Genomic DNA, 21,425 nt, shown 5'->3' on the forward strand with positions numbered 1-21,425 from the left:
ATCAGACATATTTTTAAACAATAGCAATTATCCTCCCCTCTTGGAATAGAGTATAAAGAAAAGGGAAGTGATTATAATAGCAAATTAGCACTCATACCAATCTAATTTAATGTCTTTAAGATAATCCTCAGTATTCTCTACTGACATTAGTCAACTTTTCAACTAGTTTTTTTTTTTAATATTTATTTATTTCCTTTTTGTTGCCCTTTTTTTTTTATTGTTGTTGATGTCGTCGTCGTTGGATAGGACAGAGAGAAATGGAGAGGAGAGGAAGACAGGGGGAAAGATAAGACACCATCAAACAAGCTTCACCGCCTGTGAAGCAACTCCCCTGCAAGTGGGGAGCTGGGGGCTTGAACCGGGATCCTTAGGCCGGTCCTTGTGCTTTGCACCATGTGCGCTTAACCCGCTTCATTACCACCCGACTCCCTCAACTAGTTTTTAAGAGGAAGAAAAAGATGTTCAAACTGGAATAATTTTCAAGGTCTTATAGTTTCTACTGAAGACTTAAGGATGACATGATGAAAACAAAATCTCAAATGTAAGAAAGTTACAAAGCATAAAAATATTAGTTATTATTTATTGAAAGGTGGAAGACAAGGAAAATCCCTCTCAACTCCAAAAACAAATCTTGCACCTTTGCTAAAAGTGAATTTTGATATATTTGTTTTACATAACAATGAATGTATTCCAAAAATAACTGAATGCAAATTTACCAAAACAATGCTAATCTATTATTTACAAAAAATGATCTTACTGTATTTGGGGGGAAATATTTTACATTCAGAAGCACTAATGAAATACCTTGAAGACTTATTAACCTAAGAAATTAAATCTTTCATACCCTCCATGATCCTCCCCCCAAGTTACAGAATAGATTAAAAATGAATATATGGGGGAAAAGAAAACAGCATTTCCAGCCATCTTAAAAACATGCATACACCGATACATATTGCACACACATAACACACACAGGGTTGTGCTGGATCAACCTAATGTTCATGGGTAACAGCCTTAGTGACAAGGAAGATAAATGACTATGGCTTCAGTAAAGTTTTCAACTAAGTATATTACAAACGCTTAATTCTTTTTTTGCTAACCTGAGTATGAAATAGATTACTTAAGAGTATGAACAAAATATTTTTTAAAAAGCACTATTGCAGACACCAATGAGGTACCTTAGTTTTTTTGTAAAGGTCTGTGTATCAATTTAATAATTTATGTAATACCTATATAACTATATAAGTTCATACAGAAACTATATTTTAAGTGTTTTTGATTGTTCTGGTCCAAGAAATTGGAAATAATAGCAAAAACTTTTGTTCAGAAAAAGAACTGGAATGTAGTAACTAGGAAATCATTAATATAATGCAATACTGAAGTAGAAATTACTTGTGTGTAACAAAGGTAGTCAGAAAGCTCTGAGTACATCTGAAGAGGATTTTAAAATTATAACCCGTAAGACAAAAAAATTAAGTTTTAGTCAATGTGACAAGGCTATTCCTTAAAATCTGAGCCCACTGGTTTATATTTCATTTCCAAGAGACATGTAAATTTTACAAAACAAAATGTGTAGAAGTTTGACTGTGAGTTATGAAGGACACTGTACCTAAAAAACAACTACAAACTGTGATTATTTTAGTTGTTTTGAAGTTAAAAGTTTAAGGCTCATATATTGGGGGGGGGTCCCATAGAGAGATTTCATTACAGTATAATCTCATGCATCTCTGTGTAAGCTACTGGAAAACTGGAAATAAAACAAACCGTTTAAAATTATCCATTTTAAAGTTTTTTTTAATTTTTTAAATATTTATTTATTCCCTTTTGTTGCCCTTGTTGTTTTTTATTGTTGTAGTTATTATTGTTGTTGTTACTGATGTCATTGTTGTTGGATAGGACAGAGAGAAATGGAGAGAGGAGGGGAAGACAGAGGGAGAGAAAGACACTTGCAGACCTGCTTCACACCCTATGAAGCGACCTTGCAGGTGAGGAGCCGGGGGCTCGAACCAGGATCTTTGCACCACGTGTGCTTAACCCGCTGCACTACCACCCACTCCCTAAAATTATCCATTTTAAAAAAAGAAAAATTAACCACTTCCCATCCTATTTCTCAATACTGATTTGTTGAATTTACATCTCCTCAGAAAGGTAGGTATAAATGCATACAGTGTAAAACAAAATCTCTATTTACATTAACATGATCTGTATTTTCTTTGTCCCATGAAAATTCCTATGCTGCAAATATATTGATTTCCTATAAACCATTAAGAACTTCCTACAATTCTTGCCTACCCTTTTAAACTGGGAACCAAAAATATTATCATTGATGCAGTTGACTTTTTACTGGTGAAATGTTTCCCAAGTACTTTTTTTTCTATTAAGAAAAATTAAGTAGTTTCATGGATACCACAAATAAGGGTGAAGCAGAAACCACTGAAATGGGAATAACACTAACTGAAAAGGCAGTAGTACAAAGAACCAATCTGAAAACCACTGACCAGAATATAAGCAAAGACAAACAGAATGAGATTTGCAATACTACCTTAAAGACTTTAATTTTGACTTTTTGACTTGTAATTGACTCACCTAACTGTTAATTACAGTAGTGAATGCAGTCTGAAATACTGATCATGTCCATCAATGAAGAGACTTGTTTTAATCATCATTAGCTAAGCACCGGCTAAATCCTATTTCCTACTTGTTTTACTTTTTAGTACTCTTTTGGGGAAAAAAATAATTTACTTTGCTAGGGATGAGATGGAGATCCTTAAAAGATGAGGGAACACATCCCATTTTTTAAAATATCACTGGTATATGGCAGCTGAGTCATTACCCTTAACTGAAGATTTCGTATTAGCCTACTTCTCTCTTGTTCTGCAAAATAATAATAATAAATAAAAAAAAGAGGATCTTAATTGCTCACAATTAAGTTTTCTGTGATTAAAGATGTTTTCTGCAACTCCTATTAAGGATTGTATTAAAATGCTTTTTATGGAAATCTTCTCAACTTCTTATCCCATACACTACAAAAAGAAAAAAAAAAATTAGGGCCATGTAATTTGGCCACATAATTTGTTAGAAAGGCCATATATCATTAACAGACCTTGTTCCTCCCAACTTTATAAAAAAAAAAATTTATTACTTAAACTACTCTCTGATACTTAATATAAACATTTTAAATGTATTCCATGAAGTGGAGCTAGTTTCACATATTCCTCTTACTCAGTTTAAGAAGTTATACAAAATATGATATGCATATATACACACACAAAGTCATACACATTCACATACATCCCCCTTCATAACTCATTTCCAATTTTAAATGTTTGCACAGTGTGGGTGGGGAATTAAAGTACTGACTATAGATTTGAAAGCATACATTTGTTCTCCATTAGCATCCTAAGTGGATATATCAGCAAAAACATTAACAGATCAAATAAATGGTATAACTGAATTGTCAACTTGTCTTTTTGCAGACCCAAAAGAAAACATTTATTATTATGAACCTTTATTAAGTGGCTCACATTTCATTATAAATCACACTAAAAAGGTTTTTTAAAAGCTATTTACACTACAGTGCTGACATTTAAAATGAAAAAAAAAAGTATAAATAAGCTCTATGGAAAAGCCTTAAATTGTTGAAAAAGAATTCTGGCTCACATCAATATATATATTAATGTCAGCCCTAAAACTTGCAATTCCAACTCAAATGATTTTTTTTTAAAGACGCTTGTTTAAACCTGCAACGTTTACAGTGCATCTGGCCCTAAGTGCTTCTGATACTTCACAGTTATGGACAGGCACTGAGGAATGTTACAAAGCTACATAAATTATATTTTGTAACAGACTTGGGAGCAAGTCCTTGACTTGCTTTCAGAATTCATGAATCTTTATTACATCATTAAGTTAAAAAAATGTTATGCACAAATTTAGCACAAAACATTATCATCTTTTCTGTCTTGATTTGAATGTGCTGAACTATGTTGCCTTGTATCAACTACATTTATGAGACTTCCAGGACACAATTCTTCCTTTAAATTTTTGTTATTTTCAAATTTAGAATCCATGTCGATCTTAAATTCTGTAAATTGAACATGATCCAATTTTGCTTTAACGTTCTTGCCATCCACATTATTCGGTGTTCTAATTTTCTCAGAAATATAAACATTCATGGGTTCTTCCTTGATTTGTACAGATGCAATAGGTTCGTGTTTCATCTGATGTAATTCGTGTTTAGACTGAAGTTTGTCTGAAAAAATAGGCTCCAAGGTTTTGCTTACAGCACAAACTGTGTTGTCCGTGTGAGGTTCAAGAACTGATGTGGAATCAGATACTGTGCCTGTTTCATAAGTGGCTGTATTCTCAGCAATGTCCTCCTCTGAGTGATACAACTTGAGCCGAACATGCCATGCTAAACTGCATACGGCTGAAACAGTCTTGAACTGATGAACAACATTCCTTGGAATAAAATAAATGTCATTATCATACAGCTGAATCCTAGCGTAGCGAATTCCTTCCCTCCTCAGTTGATTAAGTTTTGCATCATCGACCCATTGGACACACTAAAGAGAAAAATAAAAAAATAATAATAATAATAATAGACAAAGCATACAATTAAGTCTCTTCCACAGTAGTAAACTGAAGGTAATGACTGATATCCATTAAAACATACCTGGGACAGTGGAGGTTCATGTAAATCTAACTGCATTCGTTGAACTACTTCTAAGAAATCTTCAGCATGAAAACAAATTACATCTTTGGTTATTCGGGGCTGATCAGGCCTAAAATAAGATAATGAGTCTGCCATTAATGCTTCACTCTGTTAAGTATTAAATTTAAAATTTAAAAAAAAAAAAGCTATGTTAAAAAACGTGCTAATGGGAGCTGGGTGGTGGTACAACGGGTTAAGCACACGTGGCTCGAAGCACAAGGATGGGCTTAAGGATCCTGGCTTGAGCCCCTGGCTCCCCACCTGCAGGGGAGTCACTTCACAGAGGGTGAAGCAGGTCTGCGGGTGTCAATCTTTTGCTCCCCCTCTCTGTCTTCCCTTCTCTCTTGATTTCTCTCTGTCCTATCCAGCAACACCACCAATAATAACAATAAAAATAACAACGATAAACAACAAGGGCAACAAAAGGGGAAAAAGTTAAAAAAAAAAAGTGTCAACAAAGTCAAATTTTAGTAAGACACTATATGAAAACAACTTCTGAATTCTAATGCTGAACTATCTTCTGGGCTCTGAAACTTTATCTTCTTAAATCTGGCCACCTTATATACTGATAGTTTTCAACAGTCCTTTATTATTATTATTTTCCCTTTTGTTGCCTTTGCTGTTTTTCATTGTTGTTGTAGTTGTTGTTTTTGATGTCGTCATTGTTAGATAGGACAGAGGGAAATGGAGAGAGGAGGGGAAGACAGAGAGGGGGAGAGAAAGATAGACACCTGCCGACCTGCTTCACCACCTGTGAAGCAACTCCCCTGCAGGTGGGGAGCCGGGGGCTCGAACTGATATTATTATTATTATTTTAAATTTCTTTATTGGGGTTAATGTTTTACATTCAACTGTAAATACAATAGTTTGTACATGCATAACATTTCCCAGTTTTCCATGTAACAATACAATCCCCACTAGGTCCTTTGTCATCCTTCTTGGATCTGTATTCTCCCCACCTACCCACCCCAGAGTCTTTTACTTTGGTGCAATATGCCAATTATAGTTCAGGTTCTACTTGTGTTTTCTTTTCTGATCTTTCAACTGTCCTTTTTACTGTGTAATTGGTAGCCACAAAAGTATCAGGGCTTTTTCAAATTGACTTTTTATTTTTTTAAAACTAAAAACTACAGCAGACATATGATAGGATATTATCTCTCTAGCCTAATGTAACAGTTGGGAGAGATAATGTATATGAAATATTAAAGCATTTAAGAGATTTATCAATGAGAGTATTTTTTCACTTATTTTATTTTAATGAGAGAAAGGAATACACACAGATAAAGGTAGACCAGAGCACTGCTCAGCTCTAGCTTATGGTGGTGCTGGGGGATGAACCTAGGACTTTGGAGCTTCAGGTATGAAAGTCTCTGTGGATAACCACTGTACTGTCTTCCCATCCCATATTTGTTTGTTTGTTTATTTTGAGAGGGGGAGAGAAAGAATCAGTATATCACTCTGGCACATGCAATGCCAGGGATCAAACTCAGAACCTCATGCTTCTGGGTCCAAAGTTTTATCTACTATGCCTACTTCCAGGATATATTTAAGAGTTTTAAGAGCTAAGATCATGAAGCAGAAATATTTATTTCTGGAAGAAGGAGGGGGAGGAGGAGAAGAAGAAAGCATAAATATGTGGTATATTGTACCAAAGCAAAGGACTTGGGGGCTAGAGAGGACACTGGGCTCACAGTGCATGATAAAAGGAAAGGACCTAAGTGGGAAGTGTTTTCCAAATGCCAGAGGTAAATGAGAAATTATATCCATGTGTCAACTGTACTATAACCTATTATCCTCCCAATAAAATAACTTGGAAAAAAGGAAAAGGAAGCATCACCAAAAAGAAAAGGAGAAGGAAGCATAGATGTCTGTGATGACTAGGGATATTACTTAGGGAGCAGGGCACATTATTCAAATTCATTAAGTTCATGATTAGCTCCCATGCCAGAGTATAGCTCCGGTGTCTCTCTGACTCTCTCACTCATAAAATATATATATATATATATATATATATATATATATATATATTTAAGTTTTATTTACTCATCTATTAATGAAAAATGGAACAGAGAAAGAAAAAATGGCTGTGCCCGCACCAAGCCCCAGCAATTAACCCAGGAAACAAACAAAAAAAGATAGTTAATCCTTAAACAAAGGTATAGGAGTGAGAATCTACATAACTATTTCCTCAAATATAAGTTCTAATAGCCTGCCATTTGCTGGAAGCCTTACCACTAAGGTAACGTTGGCCAACATGTGTTTTCTAATACTCATATGAAAGCTAGAAGAGAAAATGTTATTTAGAAAATCCGAGGAGAAAACATATTAGACACTTAATAATCAAACATTTAATAATCATTATATATATAAACACAATATTACCATATTGTGTTATTTCAGGGGCTAGCTGTAATTTAAAGATAATCATTTTTAATATATCACAATAGTTAAAATAAAACTTTAGAAACAATGCTGGAAAAATTAATATAGCAAACAGATAAACAAATACTTAAAAGAAACCAAACCTCAGAAAGGGAACTGCAAGACAGAAGGGTATAAAGAGAAAACAAGGGAGTCTGGAATCTAACAGATCTGACAGTTCTACCACACCTTAACTATATGACTGTGATACTATTTTATAACACTGAGTCTCAGAAGTACTAAATGAACCTTGAGTTTCCCTTTTGCCAGAGATAAAACAATTATTTTCACTTCTAAATCACTTTAAAAATATAAATACTTCAGTCAAACTAAAAAATAAAACTCAAATTAGATTTTTAACAAATGGAAATTTTCTTTAGTGAATTTAAACAACATTGCCAAATTCCAGAGAAAGTGAAACTTTTTCCCTGTGGTAGAGAATTACTGAGCTTTCCAAGAAGGAACTTAGAAGTTGTGGTCTGGGAGATAATGCTGTGAATAAAGCATTAGACCCTCAAGCATGAGGTCCTAAATTCAATCCCTGGCAGCACATGTACCAGAGTGATGTCTGGCTTTCTTTCTCACTAATAAATAAATATTTTTTAAAAAATTTAGAACTCAAGAAAATCCCTAAAACAGCAGTTAATAAATACCATTCTCCACAGTGCACAGCCTTCAGTACTCCAACAGCAGCTGTAGTCTGTCGTTCAAAGCCTTGTCCTATATGATCTGCATGAGCTCTTGTCCTGTCTTCAAATAGCATCTCACGGGGCTCACTGGTGCGAGGTAGGTACTGCAAGTTTTTTATTTCATTGGTAGTTCTGTTTAAAATTACACATATATGAGAGAGATAGAGCAGGATTATACCTTGAAATATTTGTACTGGTGTACTAAGGCTTACCTGGCAAATATTTAATAATCATGTAATTCAGATGAAAATTTTAAATCAACTACCAGCAAATCAGCATCCATATTCTAAATATTCAAGTGCAAATAAAATCACATGCAATTTTCTCATTTTCCCAACATACTCTACAAAAGTGGCAATTATAAAGATATACTTGGATGAGGAACTAAATTACAGCTGATGTGGTTTACCTACATAATCCTATATATTCAGAATCATTTCCTGAGGTTTGGGTCTAATCCGTGGAACTATATCCCTATTCAGATCACATGGCTGGGGACAGGCAGTGGAATACCTGGTTAAGTGCACATATATACAGTGTGCAAAGACCCAGGTTCAAGCTACTACTCCCCACCTACAGGGGGGAAGCTTCAAAAGTAGTGAAACAGTGCTGCAGGTATCTCTCTGTCTCTTTCCCTCTATCTTTCCCTCCCCTCTCAATTTCTGTCTCTACCCAATAATAAGTTAATACAAATATTTAAATAAATGAATGAAATTTAATTTTTAAAAGATCACATGGCTAATACAGACACAACACAAATGAAACCAACAGGTAAATTTTGGGGTGGGAGAGATAGCATAATGGTTATGCAAAGAGACTTTCATGCCTGAGGCACCATGGTCTCAACTTCAATCCCCCACACACCATAAACCAGAGCTGAGCAGTGCTCTGTTAAAAAAAAAAAAAAAATTACTTCCTTTTTTTTTTTTCTTCGTCGTCACCAAGGTTATTGCTGGGGAAGATGCATGCACAATTAATTCACTATTTCCAACAGCCATAATTTTACTTCTCCCCCCTCAATGTGATAGGACAGAGAATTTGAGAAGGGAAAGGTTGACAGAGAGCAAACGGGGGGGGGGGGGGGGCACCTGCAGCACTGCTTTACTGCTCATGAAAGGTACGGGCCCAAGGGCTTGAACTTGGATGCTTGTACATGATAATGTGTGCATTCAGCTGGGTTTGGCACTGCTCAGCCCCCTATACAAACCCCCCCCAAAAAATAAACAGGTAACATCTTAAAATGTTTTCATTTAATATTTGAAGAACACCTATTATATGCCAAGTATAGTCTAGGCACTAGAGATAATGAATACAGTAATGGATAATAAAGACAAGTCCCCTACTTTCATGGCAGTTTATATTCTAGTAAAAAAGAAAAAAGAAAGTACCAGCAAGAAAATACCATGTAATAAGTATGCCCACAAAACAGTTTATTTAAATAAAGTGGCCAGTGGTGGCGCACCTGGTTAAGTGCACGTTACAATGTGCAAGGATCTGGTTCAAGCCCTGGATCCCCACCTGCAGGGGGAAAGCTTTGCAAGTGGTGAAGCAGGGCTGCAAGTATCTCTCTATCTCTCTCCCCTTTCTATCTCCCCCTTCCTTTTTGATTCTGGCTGTCTCTATCCAATAAATAAAGATAATAAAATGGAGCGAGTATCCTTTTAAAAAATAAAATAGTGGTCCGGGAGGTGGCGCAGTGATAAAATTTTAGCATGAAGTCCCGAGTTCGATCCCCGGCAGCACATGTGCCAGAGTAATGTCTGGTTCTTTCTCTCTCCTCCTATCTTTCTCATAAATAAAAATAAAATCTTTAATAAAAAAAATAATAAAATAAAATAAAAACGTTAGCTCAGGTGTATTGCACCAAAGTAAACTGGTGGGGGGGGGGCCTCCAGGTCCTAGAATATGTTGGCAGAGGAGAACCTAGAGGGGGTTGAATTGTTACATGGCAAACTGAGAAATGTTACACATGTACAAACTACAGTATTTTACTGTTGATTATAAACCATTAAGCCAATAAAGAAAAAAAAAACTTAATTTTAGCTAAACTTCGTCCCACTGGACCTCTCCACTGTTCACCTTCTAGAATTCATAAGCATACAGAAGCTTAACCTCACTTTTAACAAAACATCTTCAACTTTGCTACAGAAGGAAGCAAGAATGGAAAAAATAATTCTTGGGGAGTCATCACCTTATTTATCTTTCTGTTGCTTTTCTGTGCCTTCTAGAAACAAATCCATATTGCCCTCATTAAGTTTCTCCTTTATCTTAGTCTGTCTCCTGGTAATTACTTAATCTCTGTTTACTTTGTAGACTCCTACAATAGAGTCCTATGACACACATGCATACATACACACTCACACATATGATGACAAATCATACTCTTGTTCTTTGTGATTAATGTCTGACAGGTATCAGAAAGCCTTCAATAGATTTTGCTTCTTGTAGAAAGCTAGCAGGCTCTAAACCCATTATTTGGACTCACTGAACTATATATTCTAAAGAACTGAGACATAAAACATTTGGCTCAGGACCTGAGGCAGTAATATTAATAAGTTAATTAGGCTACAACTTAATGTGAAATCAACATACATACTATAACTTAAACCCTGAGAGAAGCAAATTCATCAGGATCCCAGTCACTTTCAAAGCCAGCAACAAGCAGACATCAGGCTCAACCTGACGCTGTTGACTGGCTGCGGAAGAAGGGCAAACGCTAGAAGAAGAATCAGGGGGTGGTCAATTTCCTTAAGTTATGCATAAAAGTTTGTGTATTTCTCCTCCACTCCTCTGCAGAGAGGCTTTCAGATTCTCAAAATGATTTGTAAATCACTGAGAAACACACAAACTTTACTATTTACTACTAACTTACAAATCATCATATATAAAAAAGTAAATAAATATTCTTTAACACTGTATTTACTTATTACTTATTTCTTGAGCCAGGATCCTTGCCTATGATGCCTGCATTCAACCTGATGCAACACCACTCAGTCCCTAAACCACAGATATTGATTTATAAACAATACAGATTAAGCACCAACCATTCTCCTTAGGTTCTTTTTTTTAATTATATATTTATTTTCCCTTTTGTTCCCCTTTTTTATTGTTGTTGTAGTTATTGTTGTTGTTATTGATATCGTCGTTGTTAGACAGGACAGAGAGAAATGGAGAGAAGAGGGGAAAACAGAGAGGGGGAGAGAAAGATAGACACCTGCAGACCTGCTTCACCGCCTTGAAGCGACTCCCCTGCAGGTAGGGAGCCAGGGACTTGAACCGGGATCCTTACACTTAGTAACAAATATAAGCTAGTCCCTGCCCTTCTCAAGCTACAGTTTACTGTCTGATCATTTCCCCCTTTGTTTTTACTTTTTTTACTTACTCTATGAGAGAGGGAAATTCAGTATACCACTTCCCTCTGACGTGCCAAGATCTCACACATGGAAATCCCACAATCTACACACTAAGACACCTCTCCAGCCACTTCTTTCACTTATAATCAATGAAGCTATCTTTATATACCCACCCTTGTAAGGCATTATCTCTCCCAGCACCACTGATTCCCTTCCCACCTGTGTTAACCTTGTGTATATATCTCCTCTACTTTGATCAAGCTCACGTAGTTAACTTCAACATGTTTTCATTTATTCTTATAAAAGTAGAAATAACTTATTTAACAATTTCACTATAATCTTTAATAGAAATATGCTAAAATGTGTTGAACCATTTTCCTGATAATGGACACTCAATTAAATTTTTTTTCTGGGGAGTTGGGCAGTAGCACAATGGGTTAAGTACACGTGGTGCAAAGCGCAAGGACCAGCGTAAGGATCCCAGTTCGAGCCCCCAGCTCTTCACCTGCAGAGGAGTCGCCTCACAGGCGGTGAAGCAAGTCTGCAGGTGTCTCTCTTTCTCTCCCCCTCTGTCTTCCCCTCCTCTCTCCATTTCTCTCTGTCCTATCTAACAACAACGACAACAATAAAAACAAGGGCAACAAAAGCGAAAATAAAATTTAAAAAATAAAATAAAAATTTAAAAAATTTTCTCACCACAAATAATACTTCAATCAACATTCTTATACTGTTAGTAGTGCTTTTATTTCTTGGGGAAGATGCTCAATAACATAATTTCAGTATTAAAGAATATCAAAGGAAGTCGGGCTGTAGCGCAGCAGGTTAAGCGCAGGTGGCGCAAAGCACAAGGACCGGCATAAGGATCCCGGTTCGAACCCCGGCTCCCCACCTGCAGGAGAGTCGCTTCACAGGCGGTGAAGCAGGTCTGCAGGTGTCTATCTTTCTCTCCTCCTCTCTGTCTTCCCCTCCTCTCTCCATTTCTCTCTGTCCTATCCAAAAACGACAACAATAATAACTACAACAATAAAACAACAAGGGCAACAAAAGGAAATAAATAAAATATTAAAATAAATAAATAAATAAATATCAAAGTTTAGATAGATTTCCTGACTACCTTCATAGATGACTACAGCAGTTCACCTTTCTACCAATAATATATGATACTGCTCCTCATATACCTACCAGCTACTGCTGTTCTTGTAATCATTTCTGCCAATACAATGGATAAAAATAGTATTTCCTAATCCTTCTAACATACATATACTTGCCTACAAGACCTATTTTTCTACTGGATTGCTTACATTTTGTCAATTTGGAAATGGCATTTGCATATTAACATAAGTCTATGTTAAAAATGTTTTAGTGCGCAGCCTACTGTAGTTCTGAATTCTGTTGTCTTTTTCTCTCACAAATGAATTCCACTATGTATATTTTTACCTTGCTCAGAGAAAGATCTGAGGTTTAAAAATAATAAGGGGAAAAATATAATATTTTAATGTTTACCTGTTAAGTTTAAATTTTGCCAGTGATTGAAGTCTTACATGCATGAGATCCTTGGTTCAATGACTAGGCCCACCATGAGTCAGAACTGACAGTACTACAGTTTCTCCTTCCCCTCTCACTCGCTGTAGCTCAAATAAATAAATAACTTTTTATACATGGGATGGGGCTCTGGCTTTGTCTCCTCTCAAGTGAAATGCAATTCTGCCAGTACTACTTACTAAATAAATCTTCCTTTTCCAGCCTATCTCTTATGTTGTTACCAATATAGTTAGGTCTATTGTTACTGTTATCTCATCCCGTGATCTATGTATGCTTTCAGTAATTTTTACTTTTAAATGTGTTTATTATTTATTTTTGTTAATGGAGACAGAGATAAGTTGAGAGGGAAGGAGGAGATAGACAGGGAAAGAGAAAGAGAGATACCTGCAGCACTATTTCACTGGTTTCTCCCTGCAGGTAGCAACTGGGGCTTGAACTCAGGTCCTTGTGCATGGGGATGTATGCTCTAACGGGTGTGCCACTACCAGGCCCCATTTACGGTAATTTTTCATATGAATAATATAAGCACCCCCCTCAATTTTACTTAATTTTCTTAGCTATTTGCTGACCTTATTCATTTGTCCTTAAGACTTCTTAAAATACCCAGTGCTGAAAATAAGTCCCAATGAAATGCTAAACATTCCAAAGGATTCAATCGTTCTCTAACTCGGTATATTGAAGGCCTTCATATTTGTTTCTATCTTTGATAAGGTGTTCTAGCTTCCTTAGTATGGGTTCTGAATATTTCTTGTTAATTTATTCAAAAAGTTTACAGCATCACTATTGACTTTTTTCATATTCCTAATAGAATTTACTATCTTATGTCTACATTCTAAGTCTTTATATTTAAAATTTTATGAAAATCACTTTTTATTATAACTTGCTTTATTATAACCACTCTCTAATTCCAATTAAACTCTAAATTTTGTCTTCCTTGTTTTCTCCAATTTCCAACAAACATGTACAGACACACTCCACACACAAAATAAGCATCCTGGGAATAAAACTTTGCATCTACATACCTTTTCCTTTTGAAAGGTGACTTTGGCATATCGGCCACAGGGATCATTTGTTCTCCTGGGCGTACCCACATAATGGGTCCATCATCACTATCTTTTCGACTTTCTAATTTCAAACTAGATAGTGTCCCCCATGGCAGCGTACACTAGAAGCAAATTACACAGAAATAGGTTACATCCCAGCTATATCTTCTAACATACAATAAAGACTACTTCCCCCTTGACAAACATACTTCCATAAGAACCTATATTTATATATTTGAAATGTATACCTATAGTAAATATAGGCCTGTGCAAATAACCTATTCCTGTCTACTCATGTTTTCCTTTGAAAAGTTTACCTCAAATGCACCAAGAGAATGCTCTTGGATGCTTCTTTCCTCTAACCCTGTCAGAAGCAACTGTTCATCATGAAAATCATGTTCATTTCTGAATAAATTTGCAAACCGAATCAAAATGATTATCACTATAAATTAGTTATAACCAGTCTTTGTTTTTTTACATATATTTTATCTTACCTTATTTTAATGAGACAGATACAGAGAGAAAGAGATAGATAACTAGAGCACTGCTCAGCTATGGCTTATAGTGGTGTGGAGGACGTGAACCTGGGACTTTGAAACCTCAGACGTGAAAGGCTTTTCCATAACTATTATATGTCTCCCCACCTTCCCCATAACCAATCTTTAAATATGTGGTTTGGTTATCAGAGCACTGCTCAGTTCTGGCTGATGGTGGTGTGGTGGATTGAACCTGAGACTTTGGAGCCTTAGGCATGAAAGTTTTCTGAGACCAGACGGTGGAGCGCCTGGTTGAGCACAGATGTCACAATGCACAAGGACCCATGTTCAAGCCCCCAGTCCCCACCTGCAGGGTGAAAGCTTTGTGAGTGGTGAAGCAGATCTGCAGGTATTTGTCTGCCTGCCTCTCTCCTTTTTCTTTTTTAATGGAACAGAGAGAAATTGAGAGGGAAGGGGAAGATAGAGAGGGAGAGAGAGAGAGACCTGTAAACCTACTTCATCACTTATGAAGCAACTCCCCCTGCAGGTGGGAAGTCAGAGGCTCAAAGTGGAATTCTTTCACAGGTCCTTGAGTTTCATACTTTGTATGTGTGCTTTAACCCATATTCCCTTCTTGGTTTTTTGTTTGTTTGTTTGTTTTTAAACCAGAGCACTGTTCAGCTCTGGCTGATGGTGGTACAGGAGACTGGACCTGGGACTTTGAAGCCTCAGGCATGATAATCTCTTTGCATAACCATTATGCTACCCCCCCAGCTTTATTTCACTTCTAGGCTCACTATTTCTCTCTCAGTGGACAGCCCTGGCAGTCTATAAGAAATATTATTTTCAGGAATGCAGACTGCTACAAGATTAAAAGGGTGTCTGGCTAGACTTAAAGAATTTCAGATCTGCAGAAATAGACTAATGGCTATGTAAAAGACTTTCATGCTTGAGGCCATAAAGTTCCAAGTTCAATCCCTAGTACCATCATGAGCCAGAATTTAGTAGTTTTCTGGTAAAAACTAAAACAAATGGTGTAATCTCTCAGGTCAGTTTTCCACAATACCAAATTGCTACTGCTTATTTCATTTAATCATCTCTGTAGCTTAACCACACCAGGCTGACTTTTTCACACAGAAGCAGAGAGGCAATGAGAAGGAATAGAAACCAAAGCATCAAACCATCCTTCAATGTAGAAGACTGAGCTTGAACCTGGGTTTATGCACAAGGCAAAGCAATTAGCTATTCTGACAGCACTTGTCCCCCTACTGTGAAAACTTCTAAAAAGGCAAGATCTTTTCTATACTTCTACTCCTTAAATTCTCTGATACTCTCAGCTTTATATAGAGTTCATAAACAGAACCTAATTTCCTTTTTTTTAAATTAATTTATTTATTTTTTATTTTTTTATTTTAATTTTTTAATTTATTTCCTTATTGGGGAATTCATGTTTTACATTCAACAGTAAATACAATAGTTTGTACATGCATAACATTCCCCAGTTTCCCATTTAACAATACAACCCCCACTACATGTCATTTATCATCCGTCATGGACCTGTATTCTCCCCACCCACCCATCCCAGAGTCTTTTACTTTGGTGCGATATGCCAATTACATTTCAGGTTCTACTTGTAGAACCTAATTTTCTAAAGTCACAGTAACAGTCAGGTTTTATTAAAGTGTTATTTTCTGGTCCACTACTTAGCTTTATAATTAGTACTAGAGAAGTCATATATACACATTATACAAAAATCACTTTAACCTCTCATTTTTTCCTTCTAATTCAAATGAAACTTTGAAAAACTTAGAATTCTGATATAGTCATGGGTAACTGTTTTCTCTTACTTTTAAAAATGGTGAGTCTTCCAACATATCAAGGAACTCAGGGAAGTAATCTCCCACTTCTTCATCAACTGCTCCCACCAAGCTGATCTGTCGCATAGGGCCAGCTCTATAAGTACCGTGAGAATATGTTCTTTTTACCTGAAGGATATGGATTTAATAAAAAATTATACATGAGATAATGCTTGCTATCATTATGGAGTCCTAAATATATCTCAAAATATTAGAAAATGTCAGGCAAACAAAACAAACAAAAAAAACCCCTTTATTTTATTTTATTTATTTATTTATTAATTAGAAAGAGAAGAGAAGAGAGAAAGAATCAGACATCACTCTGGTACATGTGCTGCAAGGGGACTGAACTCAGGACCCCATGCTTGAGAGTCCAGTGCCCTAGCCACTGTGCCACCTCCTGGTCCACCAAAAAAACCCTTTACTAAGAGTCTGCAGTAAATGAAGCTAGTTTACCTACTCCTGTCATTGCTATACACTGCTTATGTAATAGCAAGTTTGTATTTTTTTAATTATTTATTTATTAGATAGAGACAAGGAAATTGAGAGGAAAAGGGGAGAGAGAGGAAGGGAGGAAGGGCGGGAGAGAGAGGCACCTGCAGCCCTGCTTCGTCACTCATGAAGCTTTCCCCCCTGAAGGTGGGGACCAGGGTCTTGAACCTGGGTCCTTGTGTACTGTAATGTGAGAGCTTAACCAGGTGTACCACCACTGCCTGGTCCATACTGCTTATGTAATAAACTGAGATAAAAATTTTAGGGGAGTTGGGCTGTAGCGCAGCGGGTTAAGCGCAGGTGGCGCAAAGCACAAGGACCGGCATAAGGATCCCAGTTCAAACCCCGGCTCCCCACCTGCAGGGGAGTCTCTTCACAGGCGGTGAAGCAGGTCTGCAGGTGTCTATCTTTCTCTCCTCCTCTCTGTTTTCCCCTCCTCTCTCCATTTCTCTCTGTCCTATCCAACAACAACAACAACAATAATAACTACAACAATAAAACAACAAGGGCAACAAAAGGGAATAAATAAATAAAATAAATATTTAAAAAAAAATTTAGACAACTGACTATAGCTTTTCTTTGTAATAGTGGAGTTTATTATTTTATCTACAATACCACTCATATTCAACCATTTTCCTAAATGATTCCAGAATGGTTACCAGAATTTTCAAAAATAAACCCCCTGAAAAAAATTAGTTTGATTTGTATGTCTAAAATGCCACAAGGAATGATTTTCTCTTCTAGTTCTTACTATATTAATCAGTAATTTGTATTTCAATGAGTAACTAACATTAAAAGCCAGGAGTCCCAAAATTATCTTTGCTGTCTACTAGCTATATTACTTTTGGAAATAACTTATACTTCTTCCTTTCTTTTAAGTATTGATTTACAGGACTATAAAATAAACAGGGTTGTTGGGGTCGGGTGGTGGCGCACCTGGTTGAGCGTACTTGTTACAGTGCTCAAGGACCTGGGTTTGAGCCCCCGGATCCTACCTGCAAGGGGAAAGCTTTGCAAGTGGTGAAGCAGGGCTGCAGGTGTCTCTCTCTCTCTCTCTCTCTGTTTCCCTTCCTTTCACCCCTTTCTCAATTTCAGGCTGTCTCTATCCAATAAATAAATAAAGATTAAAAAATTACACCTAAAAGAAATAACAGCAGGGTTGTAATTCCACACCATACCCATCACATAATTTCTGTGAGCCACATGCCCAATGATAGCCACCATAGTTCTTACAAAGTCTTAAGAGATAAGGAAGTAACTTATACTCTTGAGTTTTATTTTCCTTAACTGGAATGATTTACTTTTAAATTATTAAAGAAAACTTAGTGACATAAAATCTCCTGCTTAGTACAATTAAGAAAAATAAAGCATTCCTCCAATCTCCAATTTATAAAAAATTTGAGGGTTCTGTGTCCTTATTATCTGCTCATGGTCTCATTTTTTCCTCCAAAAAGTTCTGACACTTTCTAAAATAACAAAGGTAAACATTAAGCTGACTCCACAATAGTCTCTAGATATTCAAATGTACTAATATCACTATAGTTAGAATATTAGTCACTTGAGGAGTCAGGCGGTAGCGCAGCAGGTTAAGCGCACATGGTGCAAAAGGCAAGGACCGGCGTGAGGATCCCAGTTCGAGCCCCCAGCTCCCCACCTGCAGGGGAGTCGCTTTACAAGTAGTGAAGCAGGCGCAGATGTCTTTCTCTCCCCCTCTCTCCATTTCTCTCTGTCCTATCCAACAACGATGACAACAATAATAACTACAACAATAAAACAAGGGCAACAAAAGGAAATAAATATTTTTAAAAAAGAATATTAGTCACATGTATTTCTGTAATGTAATCTAACAAAATGAAGGTCATCAATCTGACATGTAGGTATATTTCCTAGGATCAATAAAGCATACTGATTAGGCTCATTAATTCTGGCTTTATGCCCTCAGTTTTTGATCTGCTGAAAATAATATTAATTCTGAGATTTCATGGTCATTATAAGTGAAAGAAAGCAACTTACCCTCTAAAACACAAGTTTTCCAAGTGTTTTAAAATGTTATCACTTGACTTATTAAAAGTTAAACTAAGGGAAGTTAATATTTCCACTTCAGACAAATAAGTAAATTTTCTGTGATTCAACCAGAACAAATTAAGTCCTGTCACCTAACTGCCTCATTCAGCTAAATCACAGTATCAACTAATAATTGAGCAGGAATGTTTTTTCTTCTCCCCCCCCCCTTTTTTCCCTTTGTCAACACACACACATCACCAAAGCTTCCTCACACACCACAAAGCTTCCTCATCACAGGCACAGAGAGAGGGGCTGAGAGAGAGACACACACAAACACACACACACACCACCACCACCACCACCACCACCACCACCACCAAAGCTTCCTCCAGTGTGGTGGTAATCAGGCTTGAACGTAGGTGGAGTACATAGCAAAGCAATGCACCAAAGGAACTATTTCCCCAACCCAGGAATTTTCAATGAGCAAAGTCTTCTAAACTAAGTGCAATTCAACTTGAAGGTTCTCTCAAATAATAATAGATGAGCTATCTTGCCTGCCCTTGAATATACTTTTAAAACAAAAGTAGGGGAAGGAGATATAGCTCACTTGGTAAAATGCACACTACACACACCACCAGGGGAAGCTTCATGAATGGTGAAGCAGTGCTGTGGGGGGGGGTCTCTCCTTTCTCGCTCCCTCTCCCCACCCTCCCCTATTCCTCTTCCACTTTGTACCTGAAATTAAAATGAGAAGAAAAAGGGGGGAAAAGGTCTGCTGGGAGCTGTGTAATCCTGTAGATGCAAAGTTCTGGTGCCATAAGTAAATAAATGTCAAATGGATATATCATCCAGTGGCCCTCTGCTCCCTCTTTTCCGAGAGTGTGTACAAAAGCTGAGAAAGAAGACAGAAGGGGCTGGGTAGCGGCATACCTGGTTAAGCGCACATAGTACTAAGCACAAGGACCCACGCAAGGATCCAACTCCCCATCTGTGGCAGGGACGCCTCACAGTCAGTGAAGCAAATCTGCAGGTGTCTCTCTCGTTCTCTCTCTCCCTCTCCTACACAGTTTCTCTCTGTCCTATCCAATTAAAAAAAAATAGCAACTAGGAGCAGTGGATTCATAGTATGGGCACTAGCCCCAATGATAACCCTGGAGATCAAAAAAAAAAAAAAAGATTAAATACATTCATGTAAAAATGCACACCAATAGGGACCAGGTGGTGGCACACCCAACATGTTATTATGAGCACACACAGAAGTTACCATCTGCATGGAGGGGCTTATAATTCAGGTAAAGCAGTGCTGCAAATATGCATCTCTATCTCTCTCTCTCTTCATCCTTACCTTTCCCTTCCCTCTCAATTTCCGAAGAACGGGAAAGGAAGAAACACAGACAGGGAAAAGGTAGCTATGCATAAAATTAGAGTACTCATAAAGGCAACCGAGCTCCAGCAACAACCCTGGCAGTAATAATAAAATTTAAATATCTTAACTGAATATTAGGGATGTTAGGAGTCAGAGACAATCCTCTCTAAAGAAATATGTCTGAACAGCAGGACTCTCCCACTTCCTCTATAGAGCCTCTATTTCCCCAAGTCCTGGAACCTCGAGGGTGTGGCTCACTCTGCTGGCATGCTTCTCTCAATTTATACCAAATAATATTACATCCGCCGATCCCAACCTAATCAACGCAACGAGTACCGCCTCACCATGCTTAACTTCAGACTGTGTCCAGAGATATCAAGCCTGGAATGTCAACCCTTCACCCTCATTACTCGGGTGAGATCTTTCCTTTCATAGTATTCTCTAATTCCATTCCAGGAGGTTCACTTCCTAAAAGTCCCAAAACTCAGATACAGACCAGGTCCCATGAGATAGAGCATATGTTCACATGTATCCATAAATTGGGGCAAAATATATACCTGAAAGCAAAAGTACACAATAGTCTGTAGTGAGTCAGTATAAAGTTCAAAATGAAATAGTGTCTACTTAGACTTAAGATACCTTCCTCACCTACTTCCTATTACAGTTCTCTCACTCGCTCTAAAGCTAACCTTAGCAAAGCAAGGACTGCAAAAGCTGAATAAGGGCAAGAGACTGGGGTACTTTAACGATGACTCTTTAGTGACTCTTTAGTCACTATCAGGGGGTGCATTGGATCGACCTTCTCGTGGTGCATCCCGTGAGTACCCATTCATTGGGGAAACTGATGATCCTTCCTAGCCAACTGAATCCACATGGATCCCAGTCACTTTCAAAGCCAGCAACAAGCAGCTCCTGACAGCTTTCAATCTGACGCTGCTGACTGGCTACGGAAGAAGGGCAAACGCTAGAAGAAGAAAGTCACTATCAGGCCACCCCATCAGCTGGGGCTCTATTTGGGGAGTCCTGAGATTCCCAAACAGACATGATGGGCCTAGAACTTGAATAAATCCCTCTCTCCATTGTTACCAGTCATCTCTATCAGGAACAACAAAATAGACTCCTTTGTGGGCCCCCATAGGACCTTGCCTTCAACTTGGATCAACAATGGTAGAGAATGTTCCATCCTCCAAAGGATGGAACCTGAGGAAGATGGGTCAATATTGGGGCAGCTTGGAATGTTCCTTGTCATGACCACAGAATGCGAGCTCAGATCTACAGGGATGCAGAGAGGTCACATAAGCTCCTAAGCTGAATATGGACCCCAGACCAAATCAAATCGATGGTGTTTACAGTCAACAATATTTATACCCCTTTCCTTATTAGGGAGCTAGTCTCTTCCCTTGCTGGGAAATTGTGCAGACCCAGTCACATCTGCCATGTTGTCCCCTCAGGCTATTGCTAGTTCCCGTGAG

At 37.4% G+C, this 21,425-nt stretch overlaps 1 protein-coding gene across 2 annotated transcripts in view; it reads right to left on the reverse strand.

Annotated features, from left to right (window-relative positions):
• Positions 1-566: 566 nt before the first annotated feature.
• RSBN1L (round spermatid basic protein 1 like) overlaps positions 567-21,425 on the reverse strand; it is a 71,756-nt gene continuing 50,897 nt past the window's right edge. For both annotated transcript variants that reach the window (XM_060196345.1, XM_060196344.1), the window contains 5 exons: positions 16,083-16,220; positions 13,739-13,881; positions 7,786-7,953; positions 4,673-4,781; positions 567-4,562 (listed from right to left, as the gene is read on the reverse strand). In XM_060196345.1, coding sequence (XP_060052328.1) covers positions 3,930-4,562; positions 4,673-4,781; positions 7,786-7,953; positions 13,739-13,881; positions 16,083-16,220 — 1,191 coding nt within the window. In that variant the 3' untranslated portion in view covers positions 567-3,929. The remainder of the gene's footprint in view (positions 4,563-4,672; positions 4,782-7,785; positions 7,954-13,738; positions 13,882-16,082; positions 16,221-21,425) is intronic.

Source organism: Erinaceus europaeus, chromosome 8 (assembly GCF_950295315.1).
Source record: "Erinaceus europaeus chromosome 8, mEriEur2.1, whole genome shotgun sequence".
NCBI classification, from domain to species: Eukaryota; Metazoa; Chordata; class Mammalia; order Eulipotyphla; family Erinaceidae; genus Erinaceus; species Erinaceus europaeus.